Source organism: Drosophila rhopaloa, unplaced genomic scaffold, assembly GCF_018152115.1.
Source record: "Drosophila rhopaloa isolate 14029-0021.01 unplaced genomic scaffold, ASM1815211v1 contig_47, whole genome shotgun sequence".
In the NCBI taxonomy this organism is placed as follows: Eukaryota; Metazoa; Arthropoda; class Insecta; order Diptera; family Drosophilidae; genus Drosophila; species Drosophila rhopaloa.
In genome coordinates, this window is record NW_025335142.1 from 2,916,376 (window position 1) to 2,930,247 (window position 13,872).

Sequence of the window (13,872 nt, forward strand, 5' to 3'; positions counted from 1 at the left end):
CTTTGACGGTTCCTTCTTGTCGATTGGGCCCGTTGATTTATAACAAGTTGCTGCTGGTGCTGCTTCTTCTCCGGATTCGTTGTTTGGCTTTAATTGCTTCTGGCCGTTAGTATTGTATTGATACAAGGTTAATCAATTGCACTAGGCGGCGGGCAGGCACAGGGTCTTGTATCGGAAGTGTTATTTGCGACTTTGGATGATTGGCCATCCGTACACGATTGTAGCTGGTTCCCGGCCAGTGCAAATGTGAATTAATGTCTTTGCTCTTTTACGGCATTCCCTCCCGGCTATTAAGAGTCCCCATCGGCCAATTAGCCAATTAGCCATAAACGGCAGTCGTCTGGACCAAAGTCTGAGCCTTCTATTTATAACGAGTGCCTGATTTTATCCCGGTCCGCAAGACACGATGACTGGCTGGTTAGAATGGCGATCGCGATTGGCACGCATGGCAGGTGTAATAGCCGGGTCTGGGGACTATTTTTATCGGCCGAACGAAAGTGAACATCACATTTATAGCTTCGCAGTCGCGGCTTCAACCGGTATGTGTCTGAGATTTTGAGTCTGAGTCTGGTTCTCCGTCAGCCCATATATATTTTGTACTTTTGTTCTGTTTCGCCAGTCGCGCACATGCGATTATTGTGGCTTTGTTTTTAGTTGTATTCCATTTATTCTATGCGTAGTCGTCGACCGCCGTCCGCCGTCCGCCGGAGTCCCAGTATAAAATCAGCATAATCGGAAATTCTACCCAGCAGTTGGTTCTAAGCCATCGACGAGGCCGGTCGTCCATCGCGCTATTGGTCTGGAATAGTTGATCGTTTCTCGATTTTCTACGCCCTTCGACCTCGGGTAATTGTGCAATTCGTGTGTGAAAATAACAGATTGCAAGATTTACACACCAAGCAGTGAAGTGAAAATCGCCAGCTTATACTGTAGCCCGTTATTCGCATCTACTTAAGTGGTATATGAACATAAGAAGGTATGATTTCGCGTTGTTCTATTTATGCGCGTTCGCTTCCTAAGTCTTTTGTTTCGCGTGGCGCTGAAAGGAAGCAAATTCGCTTGGCTAAATGAAATCGAAATTTAAATCAATCTTTATCACAACTGGATTTGGCACGCTCTCTAGATGTCTTATATAGCCCCGCTTCGGTTTCCCTCTTCCTCGAGAACTTCCGCATGCAGTCCAGTATAATTTGGATAATTTTAACCATTTTCGGCAACCCTGTGAACTGAACAATTTTTTGCAAATTTAATGAATGTCTCAAGAGTCGCATGCATAAATATTGTGGCCATTTAAATCTGAATAAATCGTAGTAATAAATAATGGAACAAATGGAATAGCTTTTAAAGTAATTAAATGAACTTTTTCACTTCTTTTGCTCAAAGTAAAGTTAATAAAAATAGATTTTATCATTTAATTATCAGCAATAAATTAACTGCATTAATTTGCCACTTTAAGTTAAAACGGCTAATAATAGAAATATTTTTGTTCGAAGCATCGGGATAACAAATAATTATGATAAGAAGTTACGTTAAAAACCCATTCCATTCATGGGGCATTACACAGAGAGAATTCCGACATTCTGAAACTGAGAATCGAATATTCAAAATGTTTTGAGTACACATTTTGGTCTTAATTTTTTCCCATTTTTAGTAAGCTAAGTAAATTGAAGAACTTATAGATTTTTTAATCAAATATACTCAAGCGAAGTGCAATATACTTAGATAATTCTCTCTGTGTATAATTCTTAAAATGTAGTTTCCACACAATGCGGAGGTATTTCATCAAAACACAATTCTCACCTATCCAAATTGATTAGTCATTTCGTTTTATTTTGCGTCTCCGAAAGATTTGGTACCATAGCAATAAATTAGCATAATTTGGTCAATATTATTTAATGCTAAAATGTTGAAATTAGTCGTCTCCATGCCGCCGAAGCCAAAACAAAGCCAAAAACAGCCAAAGGTGAACAAACTGAGGAGGCCTGAGCTCGGCTTCTGTGTAAAGTGTCTTGGCCAAAAGCTTGGGGAACTGGTTCAAAGTCGAGGACGTCATCGGCGAAATCGAGAGTGTGGAGAGGGCCGGTCCACAGACCGGGTTAGGACTTACATGGCATGTCTCTTACCATCTTACCATCTCCTCTCTCGCCCCAGCCGCCATTCGAGATGTCATCGAGTCGCCTCATTAGCTTCGGCCTGCTCTTCCTGGTCACTTTCGGCCACGTGACGTCACAGCGCACGTCACTGGACGTGGCTCTCAAGAATGTCTACCGACCACTGCGCCTCCTGGGCCTGGCCTTCACCGGGAGATCCGGCGACGATCCACAAAACGTGCAGCGCGTGCAAATCGCAGGGGTAAGTCCAGCGGATAATGCACTCATTGATCCGGATTCGATGGGGTTCGATTTCACTCGAATTGCGGCCAATGTACTGTTATTTCGTTTTAAGTGACCAAGTGTCACATCGCTCTTTAATGGAGGTGTTTTATGTATATGAAAGGTCCCAATTATTGGGAACCATTTATATCTTGATATAAATAACAGTATTTGGGTTTAGTTATGTTATTTTGACTGATGGTTTGTATATATAGAAGATTTATCAGGTTGGTTCCAAGATTAAAAAGCCGATATAACATTTTAAATAAAAGTTATTTAAACAGTGTCACAGTAATTTTTATATCAAAGGTTAGAACAGTCAGTTTTCATTTAATATTCACTTACAAATAAATTTAAAATACCTAGAAAAAAAAAATATATAGAATGAAGACACTTGCAAGGAAATTACAACCGAATTTGTTCACATTTTATTTAAAGATGAAAAATGCTAAGTTACTCTTTTTGGGTTGTTAACTATAAGAGAGAGGGAATTAATGTTATTTACCATTCTTTAATTTTTGATAAAAAATATGGTTTATCAAAATGATTCCTATTTTCTGAAGTCATTTGGTAGTAAATTCAACTTTGCATTATTTTAAACCACAATTGGCGAGGCGAGAAGATGATTTTGATACTAATGGCCTGATTTCGGTCCCTGGCAGAAAACGCAGAAGTCGAACCCCCGCACCCGAGCCCTGCTGGAGTTCTGCGACGCGGAGCACGGGCCGGGAAAGCGGAGCCAGGAGCGACCGAGCAGTGTGCACCGGCTGCGACCCGGGGACATCGATGTGATCGGGGCGATGGGCGACTCGCTGACCGCCGGGAACGGCATCTTCGCCACCAATTTGCTCCACGTGACGGTGGAGAACAGGGGCGTCGTGTGGTCGATTGGGGGGCAGTACGACTGGCGGAAGTACCTCACGCTGCCGAACATCCTCAAGGAGTTCAACCCGAACCTCTACGGATACGCGATCAAGGACGGCATCTCCACGGACCGCACCTCCCGCTTCGACGTGGCCGAACTGGCCGCCATGTCCAGGGACATGCCGTACATGGCCAAGGTCCTGGTGCGGCGCATGCAGCGCGATCCCAAGGTGAACATGACCGCCGACTGGAAGCTGATTACCCTCTTCATCGGCAACAACGACTTCTGCACGGACATCTGCTACTATCCGGAGCCGGAGAAGACCGTCGACTGGCACGAGCGGAACATGCTGCGCACCTATCGCTACCTCAGGGACCACGTGCCACGCCTCCTCCTCAACGTGGTGCCCGCCCCCAATCTGCGGTTTCTCACCAGCCTCTCGGGTCTGCCGCCCACCTGCTACAGTACTCTCCGCTTCGAGTGTCCCTGCCTGATGGGCAAGGGCAAGGGGCAGCTGGACTACCTGGAGGGCATCATGAAGCGCTGGATAGCGAGGGACTACGAGATTGCCAATAGGGACGAGTTCAACACAGAGGTAAGACTCACTAATATTCTATCATTACTGTCTGAAATCGTTTTCTTTTTGCGGGATTTTATCTGAAAAAGTGTAGGGTATATTCCATTCTATTAAGTATCTTATATTTGAAAGCAGAGAGGTCTAGTTTTGAAATTAAGAAGCTGTTCTCTTAGTTTTTCTTTCCCTAACCCATTACTTATGTACTGAATGTACAAATTAATAGCGGATTTCAGTCAACACTCTTATAAACAATGAGCTTCTGTTATTTTGATATGTGTACTTTATGCCAAATTTGTTATTATGATGCCAAATAAGTATCTTATCTTAAGTTAGTTTTATAATGAAAACTTTATTGACCTAACCCAATACAATCACATTATGAGATAAGTTAAATCGCAAGATATTTCAGTGGCAACCAGATGAAAAATTACTGGTTTCCAGGCTTTTCCTTTTCTTTGAGATCCCACCTTTTAAAACGATTATTCCTTCTCCTGTTTCAGACCTTTACGATAAACGTGCAGCCGTTCTCGCAGTTCCAGGACTTTCCGCGCACGCGATCCGGCCAGACGGACACCCGGTTCTTCTCGGAGGACTGCTTCCACCTCAGCCAGCGAGGACATGCCTCGGCGGCGAACTCCATTTGGAACAACATGCTGGAGCTGCCGGGGGAGAAGAGTGGATTCGCCACCCACCTCTTCGAGACCTTCCGCTGCCCCACGGAACAGCGCCCCTTCATCATCACCCGGGAGAACAGTCGTCCGGAGTTTGTGATCTAACCCAAAGTCGGCCCGACTTCTCCGCTGTGAATTACCCCCTGTGATATCGCGCCTAAGTCTTTCCAAGTTTGCTTATATCTGTATGTTTGTAGTGTAAATTAGCCACATGCTAAGTGTAAATATTCGATGAGAATCGGCAAGTCAAATAAAATGATATTCTTGAATTACGTGAGTGAATTTTGCATGGCGGATCTCCAAGTTACTATCGTAAACGGTGGGCACGTGGACTTTTTTAGCAGAATTTGCAAGACTTCGATGGCAGTTGACATCGATTACAAGGGATCCATAATAATGAGGCAGCATAGCGCCTAGGTACATAGTTATTTATATGCTCAGCTCAAGAAATTCATAAAGTTTCTGCCAATAAAATACTATCAAATCTACAGTTGAATCAAAACCAAAATTTGAATATCATGATAAAATACAGAGAAGGCTGAGAATAAATAACGAAAATGATTTATAATTTTACAAAGCAACTTATGTTGTTTAATATTAATTCAGTAAAGAAGGGTTTAGAATAACCCGATTATGATATAATTTTTTCTAGAAATATATTGTGTGTTTTTTCGCTGGTGTAAGCTGGCAGTTATTAATTTTCTCACCCTTACGAATAAAGCGTAAAAAATGAATCACCCATTAAGGAGCAGCAGCAAGGCAGTCATATATATTTAATAGATCGCTTAACTCAAATTTATTGTAAATATATAATTGTTTACAGTTTAACATAACCATTAAAAACAATACTCCGGTACCTGAAATAAATGAAGTAAATTAGTCACTCAATATTTGTTTAATCTCAAAATAAGAGCACCTCCTAAATAATGAGATAAAGCTAATGAGCATGTGAAAACGAGACCCTAATAATAATGTTAATTATGTGTTGGCTGTTGTTATAATCGCCTTAACAAATCGTTTCTTTTGTGCCTCAAAACGGAGTAAATCACTCACCTCAGCGAATAGAGTAAAAAATAAATAACCCATTAAGTGCCGGCAATAAGGCAGTCATATTATTTTAAACACATCTCCCAGCTCGTTATAAAGTTGCAAATCACCCCGTGATAAGCGATAAGAGCTGCCTGCTGACACACGACAAACAGTCCGTAGATGGGCGCGTCATAAAACCAGTTACAATTTATTTTCCCAGTCAACGAGGCGCACGCACCAGCGAACATCAATAAAGCCGGACTATAATTGTAGTTTAATTCGGTGGCCGGGCATAAAAAGCGAATTGCCGCGTGAGTACCTGATTCCGAGCGAAAACACAGCTCCGCCTCCAGAATCACCCGCTCAACGGTTTCGCTTGCCGGTGCTAAAAACTAGCAACAAACATTCGGTAAATAAATAAAGAAAACAGCCAAACAGCAACGTCAATTATCGCATTTATTTCGAGAGCTTATTGCAGCATTTCAAAGCCGGCGCACTGTCATTGACTTTGAACTTGAGCCCCGTTTCCCCCGCATATCGGTCAGCACATTTTTGGGTCTCCAACTTTTAGGTTTTACACATGCGTACATATATGCAAAACATGGTCAACGAGTTTTCGCATTTTTGTTTAATTTTTCCATTTCAAGCACAAGGTTTGGAAAAGTGCCTCCAAAACTAATTATCATACTGCTTTTTTAGATATCCTTTTAACACACCTTTTAAAAACATAAAAATATATATTTATAAAAAAACTGGGTATTACGAATTTTAATTTATTTTCAAAAAAAAACTTACAGCATTGCTTGAGTTTTTTTTTTATTTACTTAAAACAAACGACAATTTAGATTCCCTTCAAAACGTAAAAATGATAGCTAGTAATAAAAAATACAACAATCTAAAATTGGAAAATGCAAATTTTATCTAATAATAATTGTTTTAACATCCCGTAAATAAACAAAATGTGCTAGGCTAATGATATTTACATTACCTCAATTAATTCTCCGCTCGTAAAGATCTAATTGCAGTGACATCAATAAAATCCGGGGACTGCTGACCCATTTTAATGAGAGCTGGGGATAAATACACAAGTATCAATCAATAGATGATGATTACATTAAGTCACAGGCTGCAAATATCAAAGGTATCAAAGTTACCTGTTTTGCATAAGACTTTGTTTAGAGTATTAATTCAAACTTGTTTGCTTTGGCGCCAATTAAATCATGATCTAATAGCCGAGACACTGAAAAGCAAGGACACACACCGATAATTTCCCGAGCTTGGCCTAAGCATATCGATAGTAATTTGAAATGTTGATTGTCTATATTGATCACCGATTTTTAGTACATATTAAATTTAAAATTTGGCGCTTAAATTTCCATTTAGGTTTCGGCAATAAAAAGGAAAATTTAAAAGCTTTAATTCAGTAAGATTGAAACATTCTAAAAGGTTTTTAGAGTTATATATATAATTACCATATATATTCGAATAATAATTTTTTTTTAGTTTAAGTATTTGGGTGTAGAAAATTAAAAATTATAATTATAATTATAAATATTATAATTGTAATTAAAATTGTAGTATTTAATTAACAATAATAAAATCATCATATAGATAGCAGTTTGCTTCCTAAGGTCTTTGGCATAACAAAGTTTTAAAAAAGTGGTTTCAGGTATTTTGGTAATGAAGCGAATGACCGTAACAGGTGAACCAGAAAACCGTTGACAAAGAGTTCTTGAATTTTTCTGCTTACCTCGCACTCTGAATATTATAAATTGCGATACACTTTACCCCGAGCTGCGCATTTGCGGAAATTTCAAGTCATGAAAGACGACAATCAACGACCTAAACTCCAAGCGGTGGCACTAGTTTTCTTGTTGGGTAAGGTTCTGTTTTCCTCAGAAATATCAGGTGTGCCAAAGTAATGTCTTGCAGCCAAAAAAAATCAAATGTGGACTGGATCGGAGTTTTAAAAACCCACATATTTATGTATTTATTTAGTCAAGCAATAGTTATTTATGTATTATTGTATTTAATGAATTATATATTTTCTTAATTAGTCTTACAGCTCTGCTTAGCCCTGCCCTATGGTTCCTCCTCTGGCAACGACATAGACATCGATGGGAACTTCCCAAGCTCCGGCGGTGGACGACCGGTGGACTATCACACGGTGGTGGGCCACTTCAAGGACTTTTTCATGTACCTGCCCGTCATGATGACCACCCTGAAGGAGACCATGTCGGGATTCCCCAAGTTCGCCGAGGGAGTGCGCATCCTGACTTCCGGCAAAGGACGAATCGATGGCGAGGACTGTAAGTGCGGCCAGAATGGACTAGCAAGCGGGGAACTTTCGGACACTGGTAGTCGATTCGGTTGATCCAAATCGAGAGCTGTGCCACCACCATTGTTGATACTGTACATAGGCATACCGCACCAATAAATGAGAATTGTCTGAGAAATATGGAACATAAACATTCAAATTTATGTGTTACTTCAGCTCGCTGGTCTTATTTTATTGCATGCAGTTAGTTGTTTTCAAAAATCTCAAGTGCCACTCTGCAAATTGTGTGGATTGTCCGAAATCAGCGGCAGCAAGAAATGGTTTCAGATTTTGAAGAGAATTTGAAACCACTTGAAAGAAAAAATAAAAAAGTAAGGTCTGCACAGATACACACTTCTAAATTTGTATTCAATATTCATTGTTTTTTGAAACAAAGTTATATTTTTTTGTTAGTAATTACTTAAGGACGCAATTCTTTTCTAGGTAATATAACTTTAAAATAGTCACCATATTATTATACAATAATATATGCAGTAAAAGCCATAAAAATAGCATGTGGTAATTATTATTTCATAGCCATGAAGCGAAACTATCGACAACAAATGATTTATTTGTTTGCCAATGACTTTGGGTTATAGTTACCCAATAGGAAAATCAATTCGTGTCACTGGATTGGGGACATGTTCGAATTCAAGAATCCCGAGAAGCTTCCATGCCCTTGAAAGGAGAAAATTGGTTAGACAATGACTATGCAAGACACTCATAACCCACTTTGGCTGGACTTGAACTACATGTGTGCGTAAATTTCCAGGTATTTTCTTAAGCTATTAGCCGACTTATTAGCCGGAGTCCTGGGAATGCTCGCAACCTGCACGGGCTCTGAATAGAGTGGAGTCTAATCAAAGCCTCGAATCTGCATACGGGGGTGGTCAGCCCCCGAAGTGCCCCTGCCTGCTGACCCACTGTCATGTTTGCACTTGTCATTATTGTTAATTGTATTTGCGGGGTGGCCGAGCTTGCATGGGCTCTATTTACATAGCACTCCGAATGGCCGAGGCGGGACAAGAGTCGAAAACTCGAAGTGGCCACTTTCCGTTTCAGTGAGGTCCGCGGCGTTGGAAGGAACGCAACAGCATGCCCAGGAAGCGCAGGAAGCGGAACCACTAGAGAAGCCACCGGAAAGGACACCCTCTTGCCCAGGAACAGTACAGGACGATGGCCACTGGCATCGAGCTGCTGCTGGCCGCCGCCCTCTGCGCCGCCTGTCCACCGCCCAATGGATCCCTGCCGGCGAACCTCATCCTGCTGGGCGAGGACGGCGGCCCATCCACCGAGCTGCCCATCGACCTGGACACCACGGATGCCGGAGTGGACGAGGACATCGGCGAGGAGACGCTGGAGACCATCATCAGCAAGAAGCCGAAGCTGCACGAGATGCGCGAGTGGATCGGGGGCAAGCACCTGCGGATCGCCACCCTGGAAGACTTTCCGCTCAGCTACACCGAGCTGCTGGAGAACGGCACCCGCATCGGCCACGGCGTCTCCTTCCAGATCATCGACTTCCTCAAGAAGAAGTTCAACTTCACCTACGAGGTCTTCGTCCCCCAGGAAAACATCATCGGCTCGCCCAAGGACTTCGATCGCAGCCTCATCGAGATGGTCAACAGCAGTGTGAGTAGTCTGGCGGGGATGTGATGTGGACAATCCCATTGCTTAGCATTTTGAAGAATTTTAATTAGTGAGAATAGCAGTGGTCACAAATCGATTGAGGGCTTACTTATCACCCTCATTACATAAGTACATTTTGAAAAATCTATTTAGCTAATTAAGAATAATAGAAAAGTAGTCTAAAAATAATCTTAGTAAAGATAAGGCAAACTTATCATACTTTCCATAATAACATATATTTGTGGTCGATTTACGAATTCTCATCCTGGGTAATGGTCTTTTTCTAAAATATAATTTGGAATGTATACAAACATAATATATATCGGAAGACTTTTTAATAACATACTAAAGTTAAGTTTATCTGAGAAAAATATAATTTTATAAACAGATTATTGAAATTTTTAAAATTCTATTATAGTGTTTGAACAATTATATTGTATAAGTGCACAAATCATTATATTATTGATTTATATAAATACTTGCATTTTAATAGATTTCGCTTACCCATTATTATATATTTAAAATTGGTATGGAAAACTTATCATACTTTCCATAATAACATATATTAATGGTAATGGTCTTTTTCTAAACTATAATTTGGAATGAATACAAATACAATATATATTGGAAAAGTATTTTTAATAAAATGCTAGTAGGGCACATAAAGATAAGTTTGTCTAAGGAAAATATAATTTTTAATCAAGTCTTTTTTAAATAATTACAGTTTTAAGCTATCTAAAAATAGCAAAAAAGTTAAAAATGGTCATGAATTTAGTTTAGTTTCGGGATAGTAAGAACCCATTTTGAATACACAATACTTTAATACACATTTTGTATACACAATACTTGAATACCCATTTGGAATACACAATACTCTACTACCCTGCAGGTGGTGCACCTGGCTGCGGCCTTCATACCCTCGCTCTCCGACCAGCGGAGCTTCGTGTACTACTCGACCACGACGCTGGACGAGGGCGAGTGGATCATGGTGATGCAGCGGCCGCGGGAGTCGGCCAGCGGGTCCGGCCTGCTGGCGCCCTTCGAGTTCTGGGTGTGGATCCTGATCCTCGTCTCGCTGCTGGCGGTCGGGCCGATCATCTACGTGCTGATCATCCTGCGGAACCGGCTGACCGGCGACGGCCAGCAAACGCCCTACTCGCTGGGCCACTGCGCCTGGTTCGTCTACGGGGCGCTGATGAAGCAGGGCAGCACCCTGTCGCCCATCGCAGGTGGGTGCAATTAGGTTAAAGTGCAATCGGCGGCGGAGATAGCCATCGCGCGGCGCTAATGGGTCCTCTGATTGCAGTTGCATTCGCATGCCGCCGTTTGGCCGCAGTTTGTCGTTTCATTTAACTCATTGGGGCCCATTTCAGACTCGACCCGGCTGCTCTTTGCCACCTGGTGGATTTTTATCACGATACTGACCTCCTTCTACACGGCCAACCTGACCGCCTTCCTCACCCTCTCCAAGTTCACGCTGCCCTACAACACGGTCAACGATATCCTGGCCAAGAACAAGCACTTCGTGTCCATGCGGGGCGGGGGGGTCGAGTATGCCATTCGAACGGTGAGCGGGAATCCCTGGGAGGAATTAATTGGTTAGAGCAGATGGAAATCAGATGTGAAATATCAATTCGATTTAATTAGGTTTTGTTTTTAATTCGACTGCATTTTACGGTGTAGAAGTAAGGGGGAAAATAATGGAATTGCTAAGTCTTATACAAAGCAATCACAATATGAATTACTACGGTGGTCAGTTAGAAGTATTTCACCTTACAAAATAGTGAAAAGTATTATTATTACCATTTTAATATTAAATTATAGAGTTTGAAAGTTCTTAAAATCAAATTCGCCAACGAAAGATTCAGCAGCTTTCAAAACTTTTTAAAAACCGATTTTTGTAATGTTTAACAATTAATTAATTATTAATGATTTATATAAATACTTGCATTTTAAAAGTTTTGGCTTACCCAATATTATATATTTAAAAAATCCAGAGAGTGGTGAATTTCGCTGGGAAATATTGTTGTCTTACCCTTCCATTTCGTTCCATTCCAGACCAATGAATCCCTGTCCATGCTGAACCGGATGATCCAGAACAACTACGCCGTATTCTCGGACGAGACCAACGACACTTACAACCTGCTGAACTACGTGGAGAGCAACGGCTATGTCTTCGTGCGAGATCGGCCGGCGATCAACATAATGCTGTACCAGGACTACCTGTACCGCAAGTCCATCAGCTTCAGCGACGAGAAGGTCCACTGTCCGTTCGCCATGGCCAAGGAGCCGTTCCTGAAGAAGAAGCGCACCTTCGCCTATCCGATTGGGTCCAATCTGAGCCAGCTCTTCGATCCGGAGTGGGTGAGCGGAGGGATAACACCTCATGGATGATCCGATTTCGCACTTTGCAGGCTCCTCAACCTCGTCGAGTCGGGCATTGTGAAGCACCTGTCGTCCAAGGACCTGCCCAGTGCCGAGATCTGTCCGCAGGACCTCGGCGGCACGGAGCGGCAGCTGCGGAACGGCGACCTGATGATGACCTACTACATCATGCTGGCCGGCTTCGCCACCGCCCTGGCCGTCTTCAGCACGGAGCTGGTGTTCCGGTATGTCAACAGTCGCCAGGAGGCGAACAAGTGGGCGCGCCACGGGATCGGACGGACGCCCAATGGTCAGTCGGTGGCTCCATCCCGCTGGCTCCGCGGCTGGCGGCGTTTGGACAGTGGACACGGTCAGCTCCTGGGCGCCTCCACCCACAACCAGAACGTCACCCCACCGCCGCCGTACCAGAGCATCTTCAACGGCGGAAGTCACGGCGACGGGGATCCGCTAAACCGATGGCGTCGTCCCCTCGGACACGGCAACGCCATCGGCACTGGAGTCCTACTGGGCGGCGATTCCGAGAGCGGTGTCCGGCGTCTGATCAACGGACGCGACTACCTGGTGTTCCGCACTCCCAATGGTCAGAGCCAGCTCGTCCCGGTTCGATCGCCCTCGGCGGCCCTCTTTCAATACAGCTACACCGAGTAGAGCTAAGATCATAGGCAGTGATGGGGAAGTACTTTGTTTTTAGAAAAGATAATCGCTATGTATCGATTTAATAATCTAAATCAAACAAGCGTTGTTCTAATGGTTGCGAGTTCTGAATGTTTGTTGTTTTAAATTCAATTTATTTTTAGATAATATAAAACACAGTTCAGAAGCGCGGCGTTCTCAACTAATTTTTGTGTTATCTCAAGTCAGTTCTGAATAAACATAAAAGATTGTCCGAGTCTTGGGACTGACAAATAACCCAATAAAATTTCATTTTAATGAATATTATTACAGATCACTAGACAATTCCCATCACTGTTAATATGTACTTGCAAAACACCTCTAACCACCGCACTCAAAACGTAGACATCCAAAATGTATTAATTTTATAGAAATATATAAATAAAATGCACTAAATAAAACAAAATAGCATTTTCTGGGATTAATACAAAAACAAATTAATATTTTTTTATTTCAAAATTAAACACAGAGTAGATTATTAAAAAAAAATGCAGACATAACAATGCATTTGTTATTATTTGGGTCTTATTAACATTTTACAGGCTTTAATAGGAAATAGTTTGCCCAGATACCAGTTACCCCAAAAAATGCCACAATAAATGTTAAGCAGTTCCTCTTTGGATGCAACATATGGACCGTTTAAGTTGCTGCAAAAAACACAAGACATTTTTAAATGGTAGACTTAGTTAGATTTTAATAAGTGATTTCTTACCACTGAGGTTTAGCAGATCTCCACCAGGTTGAACCATTACATTTATAAAAATCGTATTTTTCATGACTGCGCAAAGCATCGCCTGCGTTTCCCGAATAGGAACCTAAGGAACTTAATTCGAAAGACTTGTCTTTGTTTCCAACTATAAAGTGGTCATATCTGGCATGAGCGGTTATATTGTCGAAATCAACGAGTTCAATGTATAACTCATGTCTGCGGTTTGTGGTTATTTCGTGAATAATATTAGTTCCAAGCCAGAACTCTCCGTTAATATCACCAAATCCTGCTTTAAAGTCATTTTTTTCAAAACTTACTGTACCATCGAACCTGCGTTGAATGACCATCCAACCAGAACCTGCATTAGGAATATCTTCAAATACCGCTGTGTACGGCGAAATTCCTTTTGTGTGTACGAATTTAATATTGCGCGGCATTGAATGGTTAAGAAATATGATTTCGTTATTTTGGCTTTTAATCAGATTGTCATTAATTGCTGATTTGTCTTCTAATTTCGCCAACTTATCTTCAATCTCCTTAATTTTTGATCCCAGTTCCACCATTTGAGCCTTATGTTCATTATTTAATTCTTTAAGAGTTTGCAAATCCTGAAGTTGGTTTTTATCAATACCTTGAGTATCTAGTT

The 13,872-nt window shown here is 41.7% G+C and overlaps 3 protein-coding genes across 5 annotated transcripts; all 3 read left to right on the forward strand.

Annotated features, from left to right (window-relative positions):
• Positions 1-684: 684 nt before the first annotated feature.
• LOC108038318 (phospholipase B1, membrane-associated) lies at positions 685-4,757 on the forward strand. Of its 3 annotated transcripts, none has more exons than XM_044461591.1 (4): positions 685-846; positions 2,152-2,352; positions 3,035-3,832; positions 4,315-4,757. In XM_044461591.1, the coding sequence occupies exons 2-4, from the start codon at positions 2,164-2,166 to the stop codon at positions 4,588-4,590; spliced, it is 1,263 nt and encodes a 420-aa protein (XP_044317526.1). In that variant the 5' UTR covers positions 685-846; positions 2,152-2,163; the 3' UTR covers positions 4,591-4,757. The 3 variants fall into 3 exon arrangements, with proteins under 3 accessions (XP_044317526.1, XP_044317525.1, XP_044317527.1); XM_044461590.1 differs by having other exon boundaries at positions 687-976; XM_044461592.1 differs by lacking the exon at positions 685-846 and adding an exon at positions 1,029-1,346.
• Positions 4,758-7,327: 2,570 nt separating this feature from the next.
• On the forward strand, positions 7,328-7,983 carry LOC108038317. The gene is made up of 2 exons (XM_017115094.2): positions 7,328-7,392; positions 7,572-7,983. Exons 1-2 carry the CDS (start codon positions 7,335-7,337, stop codon positions 7,886-7,888), a joined length of 375 nt encoding a protein of 124 aa, XP_016970583.1. The 5' UTR covers positions 7,328-7,334; the 3' UTR covers positions 7,889-7,983.
• Positions 7,984-8,917: 934 nt separating this feature from the next.
• Positions 8,918-12,649, forward strand: LOC108038316 (glutamate receptor ionotropic, delta-2). The gene is made up of 5 exons (XM_044461544.1): positions 8,918-9,463; positions 10,350-10,689; positions 10,834-11,027; positions 11,519-11,820; positions 11,875-12,649. Exons 1-5 carry the CDS (start codon positions 9,008-9,010, stop codon positions 12,491-12,493), a joined length of 1,911 nt encoding a protein of 636 aa, XP_044317479.1. The 5' UTR covers positions 8,918-9,007; the 3' UTR covers positions 12,494-12,649.
• The last annotated feature ends 1,223 nt before the right edge of the window (positions 12,650-13,872 follow it).

Coding starts and splice junctions, on each gene's coding strand:
- LOC108038318 (XM_044461591.1), top strand. CDS start 2,164: ATGTCATCGAGTCGCCTCATTAGCTTCGGCCTGCTCTTCCTGGTCACT. Junction 2,353..3,034: donor AGCGCGTGCAAATCGCAGGG/GTAAGTCCAGCG, acceptor GGTCCCTGGCAG/AAAACGCAGAAGTCGAACCC. Junction 3,833..4,314: donor GGGACGAGTTCAACACAGAG/GTAAGACTCACT, acceptor CTCCTGTTTCAG/ACCTTTACGATAAACGTGCA.
- LOC108038317 (XM_017115094.2), top strand. CDS start 7,335: ATGAAAGACGACAATCAACGACCTAAACTCCAAGCGGTGGCACTAGTT. Junction 7,393..7,571: donor GGCACTAGTTTTCTTGTTGG/GTAAGGTTCTGT, acceptor TTTCTTAATTAG/TCTTACAGCTCTGCTTAGCC.
- LOC108038316 (XM_044461544.1), top strand. CDS start 9,008: ATGGCCACTGGCATCGAGCTGCTGCTGGCCGCCGCCCTCTGCGCCGCC. Junction 9,464..10,349: donor TCGAGATGGTCAACAGCAGT/GTGAGTAGTCTG, acceptor ACTACCCTGCAG/GTGGTGCACCTGGCTGCGGC. Junction 11,028..11,518: donor TCGAGTATGCCATTCGAACG/GTGAGCGGGAAT, acceptor GTTCCATTCCAG/ACCAATGAATCCCTGTCCAT.